At 38.7% G+C, this 21,825-nt stretch overlaps 1 protein-coding gene across 1 annotated transcript; it reads left to right on the forward strand.

Annotated features, from left to right (window-relative positions):
• The first annotated feature begins 1,594 nt into the window (after positions 1-1,594).
• bco2l (beta-carotene 15, 15-dioxygenase 2, like) lies at positions 1,595-14,498 on the forward strand. Its single transcript, XM_077715185.1, has 12 exons — positions 1,595-1,630; positions 5,819-5,996; positions 6,149-6,360; positions 7,820-7,935; positions 8,004-8,106; positions 9,195-9,335; positions 10,645-10,805; positions 11,954-12,115; positions 12,351-12,488; positions 13,093-13,275; positions 13,421-13,531; positions 14,348-14,498. The coding sequence occupies exons 1-12, from the start codon at positions 1,603-1,605 to the stop codon at positions 14,462-14,464; spliced, it is 1,650 nt and encodes a 549-aa protein (XP_077571311.1). The 5' UTR covers positions 1,595-1,602; the 3' UTR covers positions 14,465-14,498.
• Positions 14,499-21,825: the final 7,327 nt, after the last annotated feature.

Genomic DNA, 21,825 nt, shown 5'->3' on the forward strand with positions numbered 1-21,825 from the left:
TGTTACATGTCATATCTAAGGTCATTAAGTCATTTGCTGTCATCGACATTGACAATGGACATGCAATCCGTTGTCACTGAGAGGGGTGAGCAGCAATTATTTGCTTTTTTTCTCTTCGGTTTTAATTTTTATTCAAATGAAAAAGCCATTAGTTACTGCTATAGCTGAACAGTGTAAAAAAACAACTCACCACACATCTTAGAAAGATTGAATCAAATATTTATCCTGGTGTGATAGCTGCAGGCAAGACATCCCTCCACACAAAATATGTACTTCTCAACTTTGAACAACCTGAACTCATATATCACACAAAGAATGTATACTATGTGGTGGGATGCCAATTTCAAATCTGCCCTGGTTATTTGTTTTTATAACATCCTGTTGTTAAAATAAATTATTCACGCCTCTTTAGGGGAAATAGGCGCAGTCTTTAAAATGTCACTTAAATAATTACCGGTTTGAATATTGAAATGAGGATTCGACACCTGCACATTCCAGCAAAACAAACAAGCTGATTCTGACTATTACAGCTTTAGATAATTTAGCCCTTCATAAGGTAAAGGATTTTTTGTCATTAAATGAACAAAAGGGAGGCGTGGCGGCTGAGTGGTTAGCGTGTCGCACTTACAGTTCTGGGTTGGGGTTCTTTAGCCAACCCCAGTCAACTTTTGGCACTAGGCGGTGGACTCCCTGAATTTGTATCCAGCCAATCACAGGATACAATTAAACAAAACAAAACAAAAAACATGCATGCTCACTCACAACTAGGGATAATTGAAAGGGTGTGGGTGTAAACCCAAAGAAAACCCACATATTCACGAGGAAATATGCAAACTCGACACAGGTAGGTCGGAAACAACCAAGGATTGAACCCTCGATCTCAGAACTGTGAGGCAGATACGCTAACCCTTTCCAGTTTACATTGTGCTGTGAAGTAAATTGTATTTAATTATTTAATATTTTATATTTAGATATTTTTTATATCTAGATCTTCCTGTGAAGTTTACATGTCCTCCCCGGGCGTGCGCAGTTTTAGACCAATTTTTTTATTTTTATTTATTCGAGTAGCTGATCATTAACCGGTGTATTGGCTGGGGCAGGGTCCAGCACCCTCTTGTGAGGATTGCAGAACAGAAACTGAATGAATACATTTTTAATGAAACCATAAATATATATACTGGTTATGGTCCCTAACACTGTAAAAAATGACTTTCATTTTTTATTTCAATAGTACTTGACCTATATACTGTCATTGACAAAGAGAAACAAATTGGCAGAATTTGCTTGATTGTATGGCAGCCAATGACTTAAATAAGAGTCCTATAATGTGTTAAGGCTAGTCATGTGGATCGTAACCATTCCGTCCATTAAAAACAACATTCATAATGTATTATGTCATTCAAGGGAAACAGTAGGAAAAAAAGTTGAGACATTTTTATGAGCAGTGGTTTGATAGCGTGACTGATGTACCTTAGTTTATTTCCAATGAACGACTCTTGAACTTGGCACAGATCCCAGAGTATAAAGGCTGTCCTCTTCAGCGGTCCTGTACTTAAGAAGCAGTGTTAAGTCTCATTCAGTGCGCACAGCAAGCGGCCAAGCATGTCCAAGACCACAAATCCCCAGCCAAGTGAGTAGACACCATTGTATATCAACGAGATGAAATTGCCAATTTGTGAATGAAAGATTTGAGCAGAGGCTTGGCATTTTTCCTGGGGCAAATTTAATTAATTTAGAGCTTCACTTTGACAAAAAAAGGGGAAAAGGCATAAAAGTGTTTGGTTGACATTTAGGATAAATCAGATTAACAATATCACTGGTCAAAGTCTAGCTGTCGGCTTTTAATACTATGCGTATACAAACTCACTTACAAGGAAGCAGTTTACGGTGCGTAGAATCGCAATCAAGATGTTAGATTTCATATCATGAAAGAAAACTTGATTTTTTTTCAAATGATTGTTGTGATGTCCTCATTAGAGAGTATAGTATAGTATAATTTTTCACACTCATTACCTAGAAGTAATTTAGAGTGTTGTACCAGCTTATCCAGGATGTTTTCTGGAATGTTGGAAGAAACCAGAGTATCTCCGTGAAAACCGACACAAGCCAGGGGAGAACATGTAAATCTCACACGCTAACATCGGATCGAACCCTCGACCCTACAACTCTGAGGTCGATGCGCTAACCACTTATCCAGGGGACTGCTTGTTTCAACAGTATCAATACAAAAAAGAAATATTATATGTCCCTGGCCTGAAGTCAGCTGGGATAGGCACCAGCACCCCCTGCGACCCTTGTGAGGATAAGCAGTTGAGAAAATGAATGTAGTATCTATAAATCTTTGGATGATAGATCATTTTGTGGCTTTTTATATTAATTCATTAACTGGCAGAGGGATCATATTTTACTGCCATTGGCAGTGGGAGGCGCCCAATCCAATTTGATTGGGTGGTATGCAGCAATTGAATGATCTTCCCAGTCAAAATGGATTGGACATTTCTCGCAGCCAATTGCATCTAAGTTATAGTTACAGTATCTAGAAATGGAAACTAAATACATTTAAATTCAATCACCCAATCCCCTGCTTTCGATAAATTCCAATCCGATTTTTGATTGGGGACATCATGTCAATACAAATAAAGAAATATTATATGTCCCTGGCCTGAAGTCAGCTGGGATAGGCACCAGCACCCCCTGCGACCGTTGTGAGGATAAGCAGTTGAGAAAATGAATGTATCAATACTGTATAGTATCTATAAATCTTTGGATGATATATCATTTTGTGGCTTTTTATATTAATTCATTAACTGCCAGAGGGATCATATTTCACTGCCATTGGCAGTGGGAGGCGCCCAATCCAATTTGATTGGGTGGTATGCAGCAATTGAATGATCTTCCCAGTCAAAATGGATTGGACATTTCTCGCAGCCAATTGCATCTAAGTTATAGTTACAGTATCTAGAAATGGAAACTAAATACATTCAAATTCAATCACCCAATCCCCTGCTTTCGATAAATTCCAATCCGAGTTTTGATTAGGGACATCGCTAGTTAAGACAAAAGAAATGTTGGGAATTCAATTTGCTTTAAAGTGCTTTAAGTGTGTTCCAAAAACACCCTAAATTGGTGGCCAGCCAATCGCAGGGAACTAGGAGATGGACAACCATTCACGCTCACACAAATACCTTGAAGCAATGTAAAATGTGTTCATTTTAATTTCATTAAGTTAGGTTTGAGCATTTCATTAATTTATACTTCTATAAGAAAGATATTATAAAATACCTTAATGTGTTGATAATAATAATAATACATTTATGAAAAAACGGAATAACTCCACGTGTAGCCAAATTCACAATTTTTAGCATTTCTGACATTTGAACCTTTCTTTTACCATCATATCACCGACGCTCTTTACTTTCCTGTTTCAAATGCAGCCTGAAAATCAGCTAATCCTTTTAGCGTTCTTGAGTTATTTTGTCCATAAACATTCATCCATTCCAGGGTGTTGGAGCCTATTCCAGACAACTATGGGCAGAAGGCAGGGGAAACCACGAATTGACTGTCAGCCAATCGCAGGGCACAAGAAGATGGACAACCATGTTCAAATACCTAGGAGTAATTTAGGGTGTTTACCCAGCCTACCATATATGTTTTTTGGAATATGGGAGGAAACCAGAGTAGCTGGAGAAAACCCATGCAAGTCTGGGGAGAACTTGCAAACTTCAAACACGTAGGTTCGAACCCACAAACTCAGAACTGTCTAAGCACTCCTCTACCAGACCGCTGCATAAACATGTAGATTAAGAAAGAACAGTCAGTCAGACAGACATGCGGAAACACTGACAGCTTCACATACTCGCAGAGGCTATAAAATATATTATAGTTAATTTCGGATAGTATCAAAGAAAGTCACTTTTCTTATAAAGGCATGTCTATTGCCAGCAATGCCATTGATACAAGTTATTTCATTCAGGCAAATACACTACTACCTCAATGAACGCTGTGGTAATTGCAGTGAATCCTCAGCTCGTTGACGTTCAAGAGTCGTTCAAACCCTCCAGCACTTATGGCTGGACCATTTCTAATTTTAATTGTCTGTGTTATTAGCACAAGAACACACCTAATTTAGTATTTCCTTTATTCCATTGTTGGAAATAGTAAGGACGGTGTAATCATGAGCTCATCACGTATCACTATTGAACCGCAGCAATGATTTGCTCGTTGCTTATTGCATGAATCTGAAACAGCAGGTAGCTATAACAGGAAAACTAAAAGAAATGCTTCTTGATGGTAGATAAGGCAGGAGAATGAGCAGGTGTCATTCACAATGCATAAGCCCCAGGGTTTGTGTCACAGTGGCACAAAATGTTTTATAATCTCACAAAGGACACAATAGATTTTAGATTGTTTTCCCAATTCGCACACTTCAATTAGAGTGCCGGCTGTAAAACTTTACAATTAGAGGTGAGTTGGCTAGACTGAAGACTTTTTTATTTTCTAAGTAAGGACACTGAATTCATTTAATAGGACTTAGTTCCACTGTCGTTATTTTATTTATAGTATAAAAATTCTGACCAGCTAGTCAAAAAATAAAGCAGCACCATCTAATTGAACGGCACTATGGGGAAAGTTTGAAAAACAGAACGGCATACCGTTCTGTTTGAAAAATCGAACGGCATGCCGTTCGAATATAATTTTTACGATATATCCTTTCCTAGCCACTTTGTGGTGTAGAGGTTAACTCGCCCAACTTTGTTGCAGACATGCATGGGCTCGACTCCTGCTGGTGGCGGTATGATTGTGAGTGCAGATGATTGTTTGTCTCTGTGTGCCCTAAAGCTTAATAGTGACCAGTCAAGATTGTAGTCTGGTTTATGCCCAAAGTCAGCTATGTTAGGCTTCAGCAGCCCCCATAATCCTTTTGAGGATTCGCGGTATGGAAGATGAATGAATGAATTTGTTCCTTGTCCTAGCCACCTATCCCTAAAAATTTCAATAAAAATAAAAAAACAACATTATAGAACTATGACTATATCTGAATTCCTTATAGAAGAGTTAAATATACACTTTTTGTTTTACTTTAATATAGAGTTAACTTAAAAAATACATTAATTAAAATGTACAACTAATTCTCACATAAGCCTGTTGTCCTTTTTGATTAAAAAAGTTAGTATTTTATTTACTGCAATATTGGGACTTTAAAGTTCACCCAATTGTAAGTTTGCACCCACCATATTTAACTTTTTTTCCCCCATAAATTTTACTGGGCCAACTGTTGGCGCAATGATTCTTCTCCCTGAATTTTGGTGCGGGCAATCTAGGTTTGATTAACAGTTCGTGGAAGTGTGATTGTGACCATGAGTGGTTGTCTGTTTCATTGTGCCCAGCAATTGGGTGTCTCCTGCCTGTTTCCAGTGGTTGGCTGGGATATGCTCCAGCACCCCCTCTGATTCTTGGGAGGATAGCCAGTATCGTAGATGAATGAATGAATCATAAAGTGTACTGGACTAAAAGCCTCAGGTGTCAACTTTTTAATTTAGGGTTTTACACAGACATTTAGCGTATTAGCCTGTATTTTTTTAAAGAAGCCCCAAGCGCCAAAGCCGCATGGTAGGTCCAATTTCTTAAAAAAAAAGGTTCGAGTCATTATTGCAGTTGTAGTATGCTTGCTAGCCTAGTACTAATTGCAAACATGAACACACATGAATAAACGTGTGTTGCCCTGATTATATGCAATCTTCCGTGATATTTTATTTACCCATAAACTGTGTTACTGAATTGTTGAGATGATAATTGCATAATGATTATTTCTATGCAGTCTCCAGCAGGCAAAGATGCCCCACGGCCAAAGGTTTGGAGAGTGTGGCCCCTCTAGTCAGCTCTGTGGCGGAAAACACTCACCCCATTGCCACCACCATCAAGGGAACAATCCCAACATGGATCAATGGCAGCTTTCTGCGGAATGGTCCGGGAAAGTTTGAATTCGGCCAAGACAAGTAATGTACTTTTCATTGTCCACCATTAATGTCGATAGATGTCCAATCCATTTGAACCAGTAGGGGCTGGTCAAATGCATAGCATGTCTAGCTTTGTCGATGGCGCTGAAACATAATCATTAACTTCAACTTAAAAATGGTTGCCCCTTCAGATACACCCACTGGTTCGACGGCATGGCCCTGATGCACAGGTTTCACATCAGTGATGGCATGGTGACTTACAGTAGTCGCTTCCTGCAAAGCGATTCATACGTGTGCAACTCAGCCAAGAACCGTATTGTGGTATCAGAGTTTGGAACGCTGGCCGTGCCCGACCCTTGCAAGAACATCTTCGCCCGATTCTTCTCACGTTTTCAAATCCCAAGTATGAGAAATGTAAATTCATCTACTGTCTGACATTACTGAACGTATTAAATCTACCATTGAAGCACGAGAACAAAAGCAGATGTGCCGCACGCTTGCAGGCAAAGTAAAACAAATGAAAACATAATAGCTTGTCTTTCCGAGTTTATGTGCATTGAATTGGCAGTTTCTACAATTACAACAGGTGCATCATAATGACTAAAAGTCGGAGGAAACAAACAGAGCCATGTCTTAAAAAAGTTGCCACGGAAATGTACACTTACCTACTTCAAAACGTTGATTGTTTATTATGTTATGGGGCCGCTCCATTTACGAAAAGACATTTATTGTTTCAAAGCAATGGATGTCAACATATCATTTTCTTTCCCTGTTTTTTTTTTTGCTATGCCAAAAACAGAGTTCCCCATAAATTTGCCAAAAACATTCCCATTTATTTCCGATGGCCCTGGATATTCCCAAAAGGAAAAGACTAGCTCAATATTGTTAAGATGGGACCTGAAAAGCCCATTAATCGACAAGAAGTGACCCAGTAATGCTCTAAAATCAACAGGAAATCATTCAAGTCACTGAAAATCAATGATAATCTGAAAGTATCCGAAAATTAACAAGGAAATGACACAAAATTGTCACATGGATAGACATTGAATTCATGTCACCTGAGAGAACTGACCGTGAATGCTCATTTCTCATTGACAATGACGACGCTAGATGTCCAATGTATTTGAGCTGGGAGGGCCGAATGAGCAAATGTTGACCCCAACCAAACCAAATGGAATGCACTTTTAGTGCCATCAATGGCAGCCAGTGAGTTACAAAGGAAGTGACCCAAATTGAATACAAATTGACCAAAAATCTACACGAAATCTCGTGTGGGAGATATAGCAAAGAGTTTTGTATTTCCTACTTTATTATAGACAACATTTGGACCTTTCACCTTGACCTAATCTCACACCAAATTCAAATCCCGAAAGCAGCAGCAGATGTAACCTCACCATCGTGATGTAATACCATAATTCATAACCTACTTATCAGAGGTAACATACCTGAATTCCCTATCTTGTTTTGTTGTAGGTGAGATGAGAGTGAACTATTTGCATTATACATTCACAAAATATTTAATTGTATACATACACCAAGGGTAAGATTGCAAATTGTATTCTTAATCAACCCTATTTCAAAGGGTAAAAATATATTAGTTGGAAAAAAAATCAGACGGTGCTGTTTAATATTAAGCCTAAAAATATACTTTCCACACTTGTTTAAAATGAATAAGTATATCATAGATGCAGTGTTCCACATGATTTGATCTATATAAATTGTTTATATGCACTGCTCTCTCGCCAATTAGTATATATTCGCTGTATGGTACACAGCAACTGTTTGCCTTTGACTGCCAACTCTGAATGTGAAGGACATGCAAGTTTTTGGATTCATACATTTTTATTTTCTTCTGCTAACAGAGGCCACAGACAACGCAAACGTGCATTTTGTCAAGTACAAGGGAGACTTTTACGTGAGCACAGAAACAAACTACATGAGAAGAATTGATCCTCAAACTCTGGACACAAAGGAAAAGGTAGCCAGATGACACTTTCTTGCCATGTTTTACCATACTGGTGCCATCATGATTCATGTCAATCTTAGGTGGACTGGAGTCAATACATTGCTATCAATGCAGCCACAGCTCACCCACATTATGATCGTCAGGGGGCCACGTACAACATGGGCAACTCATATGGAAAAGGAGGTAGCACACCTCAATGCAATATTTGATAGTGCTGCACACCAATCAACTGACTAAAAGCTTACTTTGCAATATCATATAGCATTTGCCCCGTGTAAACCTATGACGTAATCTAAACTCGCTACCTATTCTTTTTTTTTTAAATTACCTTTTACCCAGGCAGGCCCATGAGTGGTTCGCACATTGGCCTCGCAGTTCATTGGTTGCCATTCACAGTATAATATGATACTGATCAAAGTATCAGTCACAAAGAATTGGATCAATCGGCTCAATGGTATTCATTCATTTCCGCTTACCCTCACACGGGTCGCAGCGGGGTACTGGAGTCTTTCCCAGCTGACTTAGGACACCAGGCATTGGACATCCTGGCTTGGTGCCCAGCCAATCGCAGGACATAAGGAGACGGACAACCATTCACGCTCACACTCATACTTGGGGGCAATTTAGAGTGCTCAACCAGCCAATCAAATTCAAGTACAACCCATTCTCCCGGCTACCCCTTGACGCAAATACTGATTACTTTGTTGTGCTTTCTACACGGCGATTTTTGTCTCAGTTGGAGATTGGTTAGTTTTTAGCAACGTTATAATTGTTCATTATCCTTTTTGTGCTGTACATGCGTCACAGTCATCACACAACTGGTGTGCTTGTAACTGGTGTAAGAGTGCCAAAAATGTGTTATTTGCAAACCTCAATGGATTTGGAGCAACCGTCTATCCTTTATGAAGGTTTTTTTTCCCTTTAACATATCTGTGCAGATAAACCAAATCTAGTTTCTGGCAAGTTTAATTTTCTCAGTTCATTACAAAATGTATTCATGCATTTTCCATACTGTTTATCCTCACAAAGTTTGTCTGGGGTGCTGGAGCTTATCTCATTGTTCACTGCGATTGGCTGACAACCAATTCAGGGTGTCTCCTCCACCTGCTGCCCATGATTGGCTGGGATGCGCTTCAGCATTCAGCAATGAATGAATTAATGATGTCTGTCATTGCTTATTTATGTGCTTAACTCTATCACTGCCTTTAACTACACAATATTTTATACACCTCCACACACACACAGCTTGATGCATTTGCGATCTGACTCAGGTTTCTTCTACAACATCATTCGCGTGCCCCCACCTCAGGAGACAGGGGCAAGAGAGGACTGCGCAGACCTCCATGGAGCCCAAGTGATATGCTCCATCCGAGCCAGTCAACCTAGAAAACCCTCCTACTATCACAGCTTTGGTGAGATGAAGCGCGTCACCAAAGGGATAAAGTCGAATGAATGCATTCTATGAGAAATGCTCTGGCGCCTGCCTACTTTGACAGGCTTGAGCTTATACTTGACTGTTTTTCCCCCTACTCTTATTAATTACTCATTTAAAATTCCAGTCTCACTTTTGCTTCTCTGTCACTCGCAGTGCCTTAGTATTGTGTTCAGCTCTCACCAGCCAAGTGTTTGACTGTCTTTATTCTTCCCAATAAGAGTTTTTATCTTGCGCTTTGGCTCTTCAAAAATCATTTGGAATAATACATTGTAAATATTACTAACCAAAGTCATGAAGAAGCACCAGCAAGAGATGTGTCTTTGATATGTAACGTGATTGATGACCCATTCTTTCACTGGATTGGTTGTGGACTAGTCAGTGCCATTTTTAAGTAGACCTCCATGCTATTCCTGGACGGCATTATAAAGCCTGCCAAGGCGCCCACTTGCATGCCTTGCTAGATTAACATAGAACCAGATGATTTGTTTATTCCCACACTCGACTTATACAAATGCACATATTTTAGTAGTCTTCAAATTCCCTTGCGATTGATTCCTGTTGTTATTTTGCTTTAAAAATGTCAATGGCCTTTGGGTTCCTCTAGGACAGTGGTGGGAAAACTATTCCACAAAGGGCCCCAGTGGGTGTGGGTTAACATTCCAAACCATAAAGAGGACACATTTTCACCAATCTGGTGTCCTAAAAGTGCAATCAGTGGATTGCAGTTAGGTGCTTCTTGTTTTCTACAGAAATCTCATTGGTCAAACCGTCTGTGCTGGAATGGTTGGGACAAAAACCTGCAGCCCCCGAGAACCGGTTTGCCCACCCCTTCTCTAGAACCAGAGCTATACAACTCATCTACGATATCATATTTTTCACTTTCTTACAAAGGGTCATTATGTCTGCCAACTAGGGCTGCCTATTCATTCATTCATTCATTCATTTTATGTACCCCTTCCTCTCAAATAGGTCACTCGGGGTGCTGGAGCCTTTCCCAGCCAACTTCAAGCACCAGGTGAGCGACACCCTGAATTGGTGGCCAGACAGCTCTGGTGTCCTGGGTTCGAATCCAGGTCGGTCTACTTGGGTGGAGTTTGCATGTTCTCCGGGTACTACGGTTTCCTCCCACATTCTAAAAACATTCATAGTAGGCTGATTGGACACTCTAAATGCCCCCTAGGTATGGTTGTGAGTGTGAATGGTTGTCCGTCTTCTTGTGCCCTGTGATGGGCTGGCTACCTATCCAGGGTGTTTCTTAAACTTGACTATGTTTATGTCTCTTACAGTCATGTCTGAAAACTACATAGTCTTTGTGGAACAGCCCATCAAGCTGGATCTTCTCAAATTCATGCTGCACCGCGTTCAAGGAAAGAGTTTTCACAAAGTCATGACCTGGGAGCCCCAGTACGACACAATCTTCCACTTGGTCGACCGTCACACAGGCAAAGTGAGTCAGACATTCTGAATCGGTGGCCAGTCAAATGAAGGTCACAAGAAGAAGAACAGCCATTCACACTCAAACTCGTACCTAGTGTGTTCAACCAACCTGCCATGCATGTTTTTGGGATGTGGGGGGAAACCGGATTATGCAGAGAAAACCCACGCAAGCCCAGGGGGAACATGCAAACTCCATACAGATGGACATGACCTGGTTTTGAACCCACTGACCTGAGATCGAACCCTTGATCCCAGAACTGTGAGGCTGACGTGCTACCCACCCAGATACCTGAATGCAACCACCTCATCTCATTTTCTGAATCGCTCTGAATTTATCCTCACTAGAGTTCTGGGGGGGTTGTTGGAGACTATCCCTGCTGACTTTGGGCCAGAGGCGGGGGACACCCTGAATTGGTGGCCGGCCAATCGCAGAGCACAAGGAGACAAACAACCATTCGTGCTCACACTCATACCTAGGGGCAATTTAGAGTATCCAATCTGCCTACCATGCATGTTTTTGGAATGTATGGAGGAAACCGGGGTACCCGGAAGAAACCCACGCAGGCCCGGGGAGAACATGCAAACTCTGCACAGGAGGACCAACCTAGATTTCAACCCAGGTCCCCCAGTGCGAGGCCAACATGCTAACCACTTATTCACCGGGCCGCCCACTCAATGCAACCAATTTGTTAAAAATATATCGTGCAAGTTTGATAAAAATATTTGCATTTGCTGTCGAGTTCTAAGGAAATTCCTTTTCTGACCTTTGACCTAATGACCCTAAAATGCAATTGACTCTTTAATTGCAAATTACCAATTTAGCCTGAGAGTTTGATAGTAATCCCTTTATTCATAGTTGATCTATCTTGAACACAATCTGACAGTGGTAAAAAGGGAAAAAAATATGATGAAAATAATCAGGTTAGGATTAAGGTGGTTAGCAATTGCAATAGCATTAGAAGAAGGTTTGTTGTTTTCAATTCAGAGTTCTGCTCGGTGATTACATTAATGGTGAAATTAGATTAAAAAAATGTTGCTTAACTAATTGTTTAAGTCCTAACTTTATTTGAAAATAGGCCTTTGGTGTGAAGAAGTGAAAATAACCTGGTGTGTGGCGTGCAATGTTTGTGATTGATGGGATATGTCACTTGTGAACAGGAGAGTGAAGTGAAGTACCGTGCGGCTCCCATGTTCACACTGCATCAGATCAATGCCTTTGAGGACAACGGCCTGCTGGTCATGGACATGTGCTGTGGGGATGATGGGGAGGTGATTGGAGACTTCACCTTGGAGAACCTCCGTCAAAAGGAGATGGACAAGGTCTCATTTTTAAATGCAGATATCCTATTAAAGCAGATTGTACACTAATATTGTAAATTTTAATCTTATACCTTTTCCTTTTTGTTTTGATCCTATTTATACTTTGGGTAAAAATGAGTTCATTTGTCTCATATGTTAAATCCTTTGGTTTTGAACACATTAATAGACATAATAATAGTATGAAAATATGTTTTGCTTGTTATAACACTTTTTGTATGTTTTTTGTTGTTGTCAGTTCTACAATACTTTGTGCAGAAACTTGCCGAGGAGATACGTCCTGCCATTGAACATAAACAAACAAACTCTTCAAGACCAGGACCTGGTGACTTCATCTAACTATACGGCCACAGCCAAGATGACCAAACCCGGAGAGGTATCATGAAATAAGTGCATAATTACATGAACCATAATCAGTAAATCATTTGACTCACTCGTGTGAATGACGGTGCTACACGTCTAATCCATTTTGACGGGTAGATGCAATTGAGTGAATAAATCATCAGGCTTTTTTTAACCCTTTGCTGTGAATTTCAATGAGTTCATTTGCAGAACATTCATTCGATGCTAACCATCCCACTTTGAAAGGATTGGACATCTATCACCGTCAAGAGCAGCCAGTTATTGAATGCTTTTATTGTTATCATACAAGTATAATGAGATGTAAAATTAAATAATGCACTGTACAGTTTTAAACTTGACACTTAAGAAAATATCTTCTTCATATCCCAGTGCAAAGAAACGTAAAACACAGAATTTGATCGTCCATGTCTTTGTGCCCTGCGATCGGCTGGCCACCGATTCAGGGTGTCCCTCGTCCCTGGCCCGCAGTCAGCTGGGATAGGCTCCAGCACCCCTCATGACCTTAGTGAGGATGAAGTGGTTCAAAAAATGGGATCAGATGAGATTGTTTTTTGCTTATGTTCTGAGTTACACCCCTTTGTAATGTCCTTTCTGAATAAAATTTGGGCCTTATACAGGTCTACCTGACCCACGAGGAACTTCACAATGATGAACTGCTGCAGTACGGCGGCTTGGAGTTCCCTCAGATCAATTACGAGCACTACAACGGCCGACCTTACCGCTACTTCTACTCATGTGGTTTTGGCCATGTCTTCAGCGACTCCTTGCTTAAAATGGATGTGCACACCAAAGAGCTTAAGGTCTTCATAAATTTGGGAATATTTGTGATAGATTCTTATCACATAAGGATAAGAGAAAAAGCACCAACGCTTTGAGTCATGGCAACTTCTTTATTGTTGCCGGAAAAGGCAGTAGAGCAAAAGTTTTTTGTTTTTCGTTTTTCAGGTGTGGCGGTATGCTGGTTTGTTCCCGTCCGAGCCTGTCTTTGTTGCTTCGCCTGAGGCAACCGAAGAAGATGATGGCGTTGTACTGTCAGTCATTATAACACCGCGAGAAGTAAGTACCTTCTTCAGCAACAATCAAAACGATAGATTTCCATTTCAGATGTTGAATACTTTGTATGATCGTATGATACTGTAATACAATATACAATTTTTTTTTGCAGGAACACGTTTTATACAAATTGAACTTAATTAGGGGTGGGGAATTAACATTCCATGAAGGCAATTTGTGAAATTGGAACCACCGGAATTATATTCCATTCAAATTTTATTTTTGCCAATGCTACTCAGGTTTTCTCGCACATAACAAAAACATGCATACGGGGCAGATTAAAAAATCTAAATTGTCCCTAGGTATGAGTGTTAGCGTGGATGGTTGACTGTGTCCTTGTGCTCCAGCACCCCTGTGAGGTTAAGCGGTATGGAAAATGAACAAATATGCTGCTGTTTATCTAGATATAGTATACAAATGTAGTGTTAGGATTATTAATTCTGTCATTTTTCATACCGCTTATCCTCACAAGAGTGGCAGGGGTGCTGGAGCCTACCAAAGGCAAATATGGGCAGTATATGGGGGACACCCTGAATTGGTCTGTGTGTAGATGAAGCAAAAAAATGTCACTGTCGAGAGCATTGTGTACGCAACACATAGCATTTTTTTCTGATTTTTACCATTGCCATGCGTACGCATCGAAATGAATGCAATTCTTTTATGGGGATTGGTCAGACTTTGTGGTCAAATGTGGTCCTTCAGCCATATTTTACCTAGGCTTGATCTTGATAAATATCGTGGCCAAAGCTATTTTTGTTGTTGTTGTCCTTTTATGTATCCATCAATGATTACTGTGAGGCAAATGTTTTTTTTTTCTAGGACAAAAGTACATTCCTTCTTGTTCTGGATGCTAAGACCTTCACTGAACTGGGTCGAGCAGAGGTCCCTGTCAATATTCCATACGGAACCCATGGAATCTTTAACCCTTTGGCCTAGAGCGGGGTCCGGAACCTTTTTGACGAATAGAGCCCTAAACAACTAATATTTTCAAACATCATTCCTTGAGAGTCATACTAAGAATTTAGAAGTAAAAATACATAAAAATGTGTACATTTATTAATCATTTCACCACTTTGAAAATAAAATATAAAAGTGTCTGAAATCTTTTGAGAACATTTTGAGCTGTTGCTAATCAATGAGTATCAATGAGAGTATGCATGCAGAAGAGTCCAATGAAGAAAACTTAGGATTAAAAGGGCGCTAGAGATAGTGTCGGCGCAACATTGGTGTGTTCGGGACTTCGGTCTCTCACCAGCGATACCCATATTTTACCACACAGGTTAGCGGACAGCCATATACACCCATCAAAAGAGCCACATATGGCTCCCGAGCCATAGGTTCCCCATCCGTGCTGTAGAACCTCTACCTCCCACCTAAACTGGAAAACTAGCATGGTTATTTAGTTAAAAGATCACCCAAAAGAAACAGAATGTGGCAAAATACTATCTGTTATGCCAATTGCATGACAACTGTAGACACGAGACCAATAATAGGGACGATGTGTTCAACTGCAATGCTGCCAAGTGTTCCAATATGTAAAAAAAATCTGTCAACTATAATAAACTAATATTGACAAAGATTTAAAATGCAGTACCAGGCAAGGGACTGAAATGGCAATTGGATACAAAATATATGAATAAGCTGTAGAATTTCTCCAAATAAAAATATACCCACCCCCCCACCCCCATCCTAAAAACATGCACAGTACCCCTGGCCTAGAGGATCCATTTTTTAGGGACCCATCAACCAATGCACAGAAAGATTCGTCCGTAACATTGATGAACTTTCTAGCTGAACAAGAGAGAAAATACAAGCTGGAATGCTGTTGATGGCTTGAAAATAGGGTTAAGTAGAAGAATGTCACAATGATTGGGAAGCAAACACATCATAGAGTGCATTTAAGTAAAGCTCAAATGTAAAGATTTGAAGGACAACCATTTTCAAAATCACATAAACAAATGCCAGCAGAAGACACTAAAAAATCTATTTGCCACTTTTTTGTTTAAGTCTGAAGTGTTTTCACATCAGCGTGCCACTTGAAACGTGACACTCCCAGCGCCGGCGTAGCCTGCACTTGAGAAACATCAAAATGCATCGGCGCAAATTCAATTTCTGTCAAAGTAATGTGATAGAAATGGACATGGTGGAGAAATGGCTGGAAAACAAATGGATCCGGATGGTCGATAGCCTCCTGAGAGTCTGCCAGAGGTCGCGTCACAAATTTGCTGCTGTTGAAATGAGCAAAACAACGTTGACATTCACTTAAACGCCGAGGTGTCGGAGCAGATGAGGAAACCGGAGCACTTTGATGTCGACATAACAACAAAAAACAACCGTAATAGGCAATGTCCAAGGCTGCTTGAATCATGTGCTGAATATGAAGCAGCTTGTCGAGTCCACCATTGACACGATTGGTTACTTTCAGTGGTTTACCTGAGCACAGGCGCCAAAGAGCCTCTTTAAATACGACATAATCAGTACTTGATTAATAATCACCAGCTCACTCAATTCACTGCCGACCATTGATGGCTAGAGGCGTGCAATCCATTTCTACTGCGGCGATGCATTCATCCGCCCGTCTAAATCAAAAGGGAGTGGCCGTTTATTGCTTTCAATTGCACTGAAAGATGATAATTTACTGGCAGTCAAATGGGACTTCATTCCAATCATGCGCACTCATTGAAATACTAGGAATACAATCCACGCTAAATGGTTATTATGAGGCATAAACAAAAGTTATTCTGTCGGTATTATGTTTTTCTTCATTTAAATCTATTTGTATTAACATAACAAACCTCATCTCTCATCTCATTTTCTGAACCGCTTTATCCTCACTAGGGTCATGGGGGGTGCTGGAGCCCATCCCATCTGATTTTGGGGCAGAGGCGGGGGATGACCCTGAATTGGTGGCCAGCCAATCACAGGTCACAAGGAAACAAACAACCAATCACACTCACACTCATACCTAGGGGCAATTTAGAGTGTCCAATCAGCCTACCATGCAGGTTTTTTTGGAATGTGGGAGGAAACCGGAGTACCCGTAGAAAATCCACCCAAACTCCACAATGGAGAACCGAGCTGGGATCGAACCCTCGACCACAGAACTATGAGGCATTTAGTCGTGAACATTAGTGGTTTTAGAGAACATGCAAACTCTACACATGAAGGCCGGAACCCACTGGGGATTAAATCCTAAATCTCAGTACTATGAGGCAGCCATGCTAATTACTCGAGCACAGCTATAGCCTTATACTGAAATTGATCAAAATGCAAAATAAAAATTTTAAAATGTTTTATTTTCCATTTTGTTAAATGCTAAAAATTTTACCGGCCAACTTTTCCCCCATTTTTTTGTTGAATATATTATAAATATTTTTTTAAACCTATTCTAGACATTGCTGTGCTGATTACAAATCTGTTTTTTAATGTATGCTTTAGTTTTCATGCAATCGGTATTTTCCAATATTAGTGATATTTTATACTCAAAATTTAGATTAAAAAATAACCTTCACTCTTCTTTACTTCTGAACAACTCCGCCACATACACAATAAGATATGCCTGAATATAAGTCGCAGTAGAATCAAAACATCATCCAGTAATGTGTAAATGAACCAAAAATAGCCAACTGTCTTATCACATCTTCACTAAACTCAATGCTGTTCAAGTTTTTTTTTTACTATTTTCAAACAGATAATTAATTTTCACGGCTTTTCTTCATCACGCAGGAAGGTCTGAGTGGCACCATATTGTTCCAATTAATGTAAAATCTCATTTAATATACTAAAAATTAAAAACTGTTCTATGTTGTCTTCTGCCTCTTATTAAGGATGCAGCACGAGTCTCCCAAAATATGCATTAATGAGCTCATAATTCTTAATCTAATCAGTCATGCTTAGCCTCTCTTTGAGAGTCTGACCCTGTGTGTGTGTTCACTTTATTAGCGTAAGAAGACAGACCCATCCTGGTGACCTTTGCCCTTCGTTAACCACGAGGAACACCTTATCAAGGGAACAGTACTGACATTGCATTTAAACTATGAGCAATGAGAATCAGCAGTCAGTCCGGGGTGTTGTCAATAAAATTTTGGGAGGATTTTCTGAGGGATTACGGCCCGAGGGGGTACTGTAGTATTTGCATGCTACCTAATCTCGCCTGATTTGAATCTGACAATCACCCACAAGAGGTCTCAACTGTTGTCTCCATCATTGTTTCCCTACAAAAGCCTCATGATATGTCCCATATTCCACGTATTAGTCACACTTGTCAGTAGCATCATCTCCTCTGGATGTTGACAGCACCAATGTGCTTTTTGTTCACGCACGCCATATACTTATCTTCGCCAACATCAGCATCAACCGACGTGCTGATTACACCATTTGTGTATGCAAGTAGTTTTGCTTACAATAGTGAAATTGTTGTCCTCATATCACAAAAGAATATAGGAGCAAAAAGGCATACATTTACATGAATTTGTGAGCATATATCAGCCTTTGCATAGCATTTTAATGAAGTCATACATTTATCAGCCACAATATTAGGTATATACATGAGCTCCAATATGAACGACGTATCAAAATTGTTGTAGAAATAATGTTTGTTTGTTTGTTTGTTTTTTACTCAAGATGGCGCCGTCACGCGGAAGGCAGTGGCAGTAGCTCTATACACTCTTGTTCGTTTTTCGTGTTTTACAGCCCCTCTATCTTTTTTTAAAATTAATTTTATATATTTTTTAATACATTCCTTTTTACTTTACATTGTACTTTATAATTTTTACTTTAACGATGAGTGACGAGTATGTTAATACCTTAGTCCTTTTTTTCTGTTTATGTTTTTTTCTTATGTACCGTTAACTGATGCGGTTTTTTATATGCATCCAATCTTGTGCTGACCCGGCCCATCTGTCAAATTTTTAAAGTCAATGTGGCCCCCGGGCCGCAAAGTTTGCCCACCCCTGTTCTAACCATATACATAAAACATAACACCAACCAGTCATCATATTTTAGATCATGTTAGCCAAAATATATTAATATTTTTTATGCAAGTTAAGTTTTCAATTCTAATAACATATTATATTTTGAATGATTTATCATTATTTTATACACAGATACTTTTTCATGAATGAAGAAAATTTTTGTTACAAAAAAAATCGAACTATTCAAATATTAATACAATTTATATTCACTAATTTATTTATATAAATATATATATATATATATATATATATATATATATATATATATATATATATATATATATATATATATATATATATATATATATATATATATATATATATATGTATATGTATATATATATATATATATATATATATATATATATATATATATATATATATATATATATATATATATATATATATATATATGTATATATATATATATATATATATATATATATATATATATATATATATATATATATATATATATATATATATATATTCATTCATTAATTATGGCTCATACTAACACTCTGAAGGTTTTATTGATTTCATATTCGATGTAACTTATTACACACCACTGACTAAAACAGACGTCCAATTTGTTTAAACTATGAGTCTTGGTTCTAAAAGCGTTTGTGCCATTCACGGCAATAGACATCCAACCCCTTTTGACTGAGAGGCGTCGCCCATCCATGACCTTGCATCCCAGTTTTTGAAGTTGTAAATTAAAATTTTTAATAATCTTGCTTAAAGTCACAAAGAAAAAAAGGTTGGATTCAAATATTCGTCAAATGACTTCTTTTATATTACTGGGTAATGAAAATGTCCCATATCTGTTGCTTAGGAAACAGAAATGATGCTTTCTGCTGAAATAAAAGAAAAACAGCACCCTTTTGGATTGAAGCCGCTCCAAAAAAAGGCCATTTTGTGGCGGAATAATGGAGAGCAGATGGCAGGTTAAGCCCAAGTTGTAATGACTAAGCCCGAAACTCTTGGAGGGGATGACAAGAAGCTAGGACCAACACGAATAGGATGAAAAATTTGCCGTTTGGGCTGACAGTCAAGCATCATTACTATATATGAGTCAGTCGGGCGGCACTTTGTCACTGTCACTGTTTTTAAATGGAGACTTTTGTTTTCAAGATTGGTAAGGATTTATGACTTTTTCACTGCTATTTGAGCGATGATGTACAACAAAGTCATTTTGTTTAATGTGAAAGCGCTTTGAGAAATGGCACATTCTGCCAGCTTGTCCATTCTCGGAGAACAAATACAGTATAATACCATGCATTGTGCTAACGGCTTTTATCTCCCTTTCAGTCAAGGGAAACATAGATGCCATTGCCAGGATATTGCTGAAATGAATGATGTCACTTGGTAGGGCCGACCTGGAATTCACTGGAACAATTCTTCTTCGAATCGCTTTGATTTCATTCTGTCAATCTGAAATAAAATATGTGTGGAGGACGTCTGAAGTCAACTTTAGTGGACAAAGCCTTATGTTTCATTTTGACACTGCCATGGAGGTATTCATTCAGCAAGAAAATCATTTTTTTCTTGAGTATTGCAAAGACAAAGCCACATGAAGTCAAATAATTCAAAAAGGAATTAGAGAAATATATAATTGCCTACGAATGAAAGTGTTTCCGTGGGTCAGATTTAAAATTCAAAGTGGAAGTAGTAGAAAAAAAAAACATCTGAAGTGGCTAAATTTCAAAATGTCCAACTCCCGCAATTGCAAAATAATACTTTGAGACAATTTTAGAGACACTGTAGACATATTTCTGGAGCCACGAAAAAAAAAAAAGATATTTAGCCTCATAACGAAGGCACCACATTGAATTGGATAACTTCATTTATCCCGTATTCGGGAAATTTCGTTGACACAGTAGCAAGAGGGTTAATATGCAGAAATAGGAAAGGCATTTTAGACATAAATAGATAGGTAATAAGATAATAAATAAATACATGAATAAATATATAAATATATAACCGTGTTGATGAAATATATATACACACACATATATATATGTATATATATATATATATATATATATATATATATATATATATATATATATATATATATATATATATATATATATATATATATATATATATATATATATATATATATATATATATATATATATATATATATATATATATATAAGCACATATATACATACATAGACGTACATGCATGCATACGGTAGGTGCTAACACGCAGCCATTTTTTTGTTAAAGAGCCTGACAGCTGATGGGAGGAAGGATCTGCGGAAGCGCTCCTGCAATGAGGGTGCAGCAGTCTATTGCTCAGGTGCTATATGTATCTATATTAGCCCACAAGCAAAATGATTAAGTTTGTTAAACTACATCATGAGCATTCCTGGGTTGTTTTTTGCACATGTTTTTTCCTGCAGTGCATTCTGTAAGGAATGATAGACCGCTGCTGTATGCATTAAGTTCGACTTCATTACAATATTAATGAATTGTGTTTCATTGCTTTGATAAAATTAAAGAAAAAAATGATGACTTTTTTATTTTGCGGATTCGACAAAACCACAACAAAATGGAACCGTTCACTATCTGTGAATGGGTTTCCACCCTTTATTATCTCCCAGGTTTCAACAAAACATGCAGCAGTAGTGGAATTTGGAGATCCAATCAATTCTTAAATCTATTTTTTCACTACTCTCATTTCTCGAGAAGTAATGCCATCTCATATTTTCTTGGTACTCGGCTAAAAATGTAGCATGCCTTACCTGGAAATGTTTTTCCAGATGCCTCTTTTAGTTTATTGACAGCGAATATCATTCAGTGTAATCCTTCCTCATTGGCAATGAGTGCAATGATTAATTCCAAGAAACGTTGATTTCTCTGATATCTTCAGTTATTTTTCTTGTTTCCCCTCGGAATCCATGGCCCAACACATAGTCGCCGGTTTGTTTACAGCAGCCACCTGCTTAGCATCCCACCCTGCTGATAGAAATGTGTGTCTCATACTATGACATAAATCTTCGTTGACAGAAATGCTGACATTTAATTTTTATTTTTAATTACAGCATTGGAAAACATTGAGAATGTTTGTGCCATGTTTGTCCTCGTACAAAAAAAGCATAAATACAAAAACTATACTTCTCTCCCCTATTTTCAAACATTTTTTAAAAAGCTCCTGGGAGCCACTAAGGCAGCGCTAAAGAGCCACATGCGGGTCCAGAACCTATGGTTGCTGACCCCTAAGCTAGATTAAGGACAGGAATCTGTGAGTGGCAGTATGGCTTCATGCCGGAGAAGACTACCACAGTCACAATACTTGTGTTGAGCCGAGCA

This window comes from Stigmatopora nigra, chromosome 4 (genome assembly GCF_051989575.1).
Source record: "Stigmatopora nigra isolate UIUO_SnigA chromosome 4, RoL_Snig_1.1, whole genome shotgun sequence".
Lineage (NCBI taxonomy): Eukaryota > Metazoa > Chordata > Actinopteri > Syngnathiformes > Syngnathidae > Stigmatopora > Stigmatopora nigra.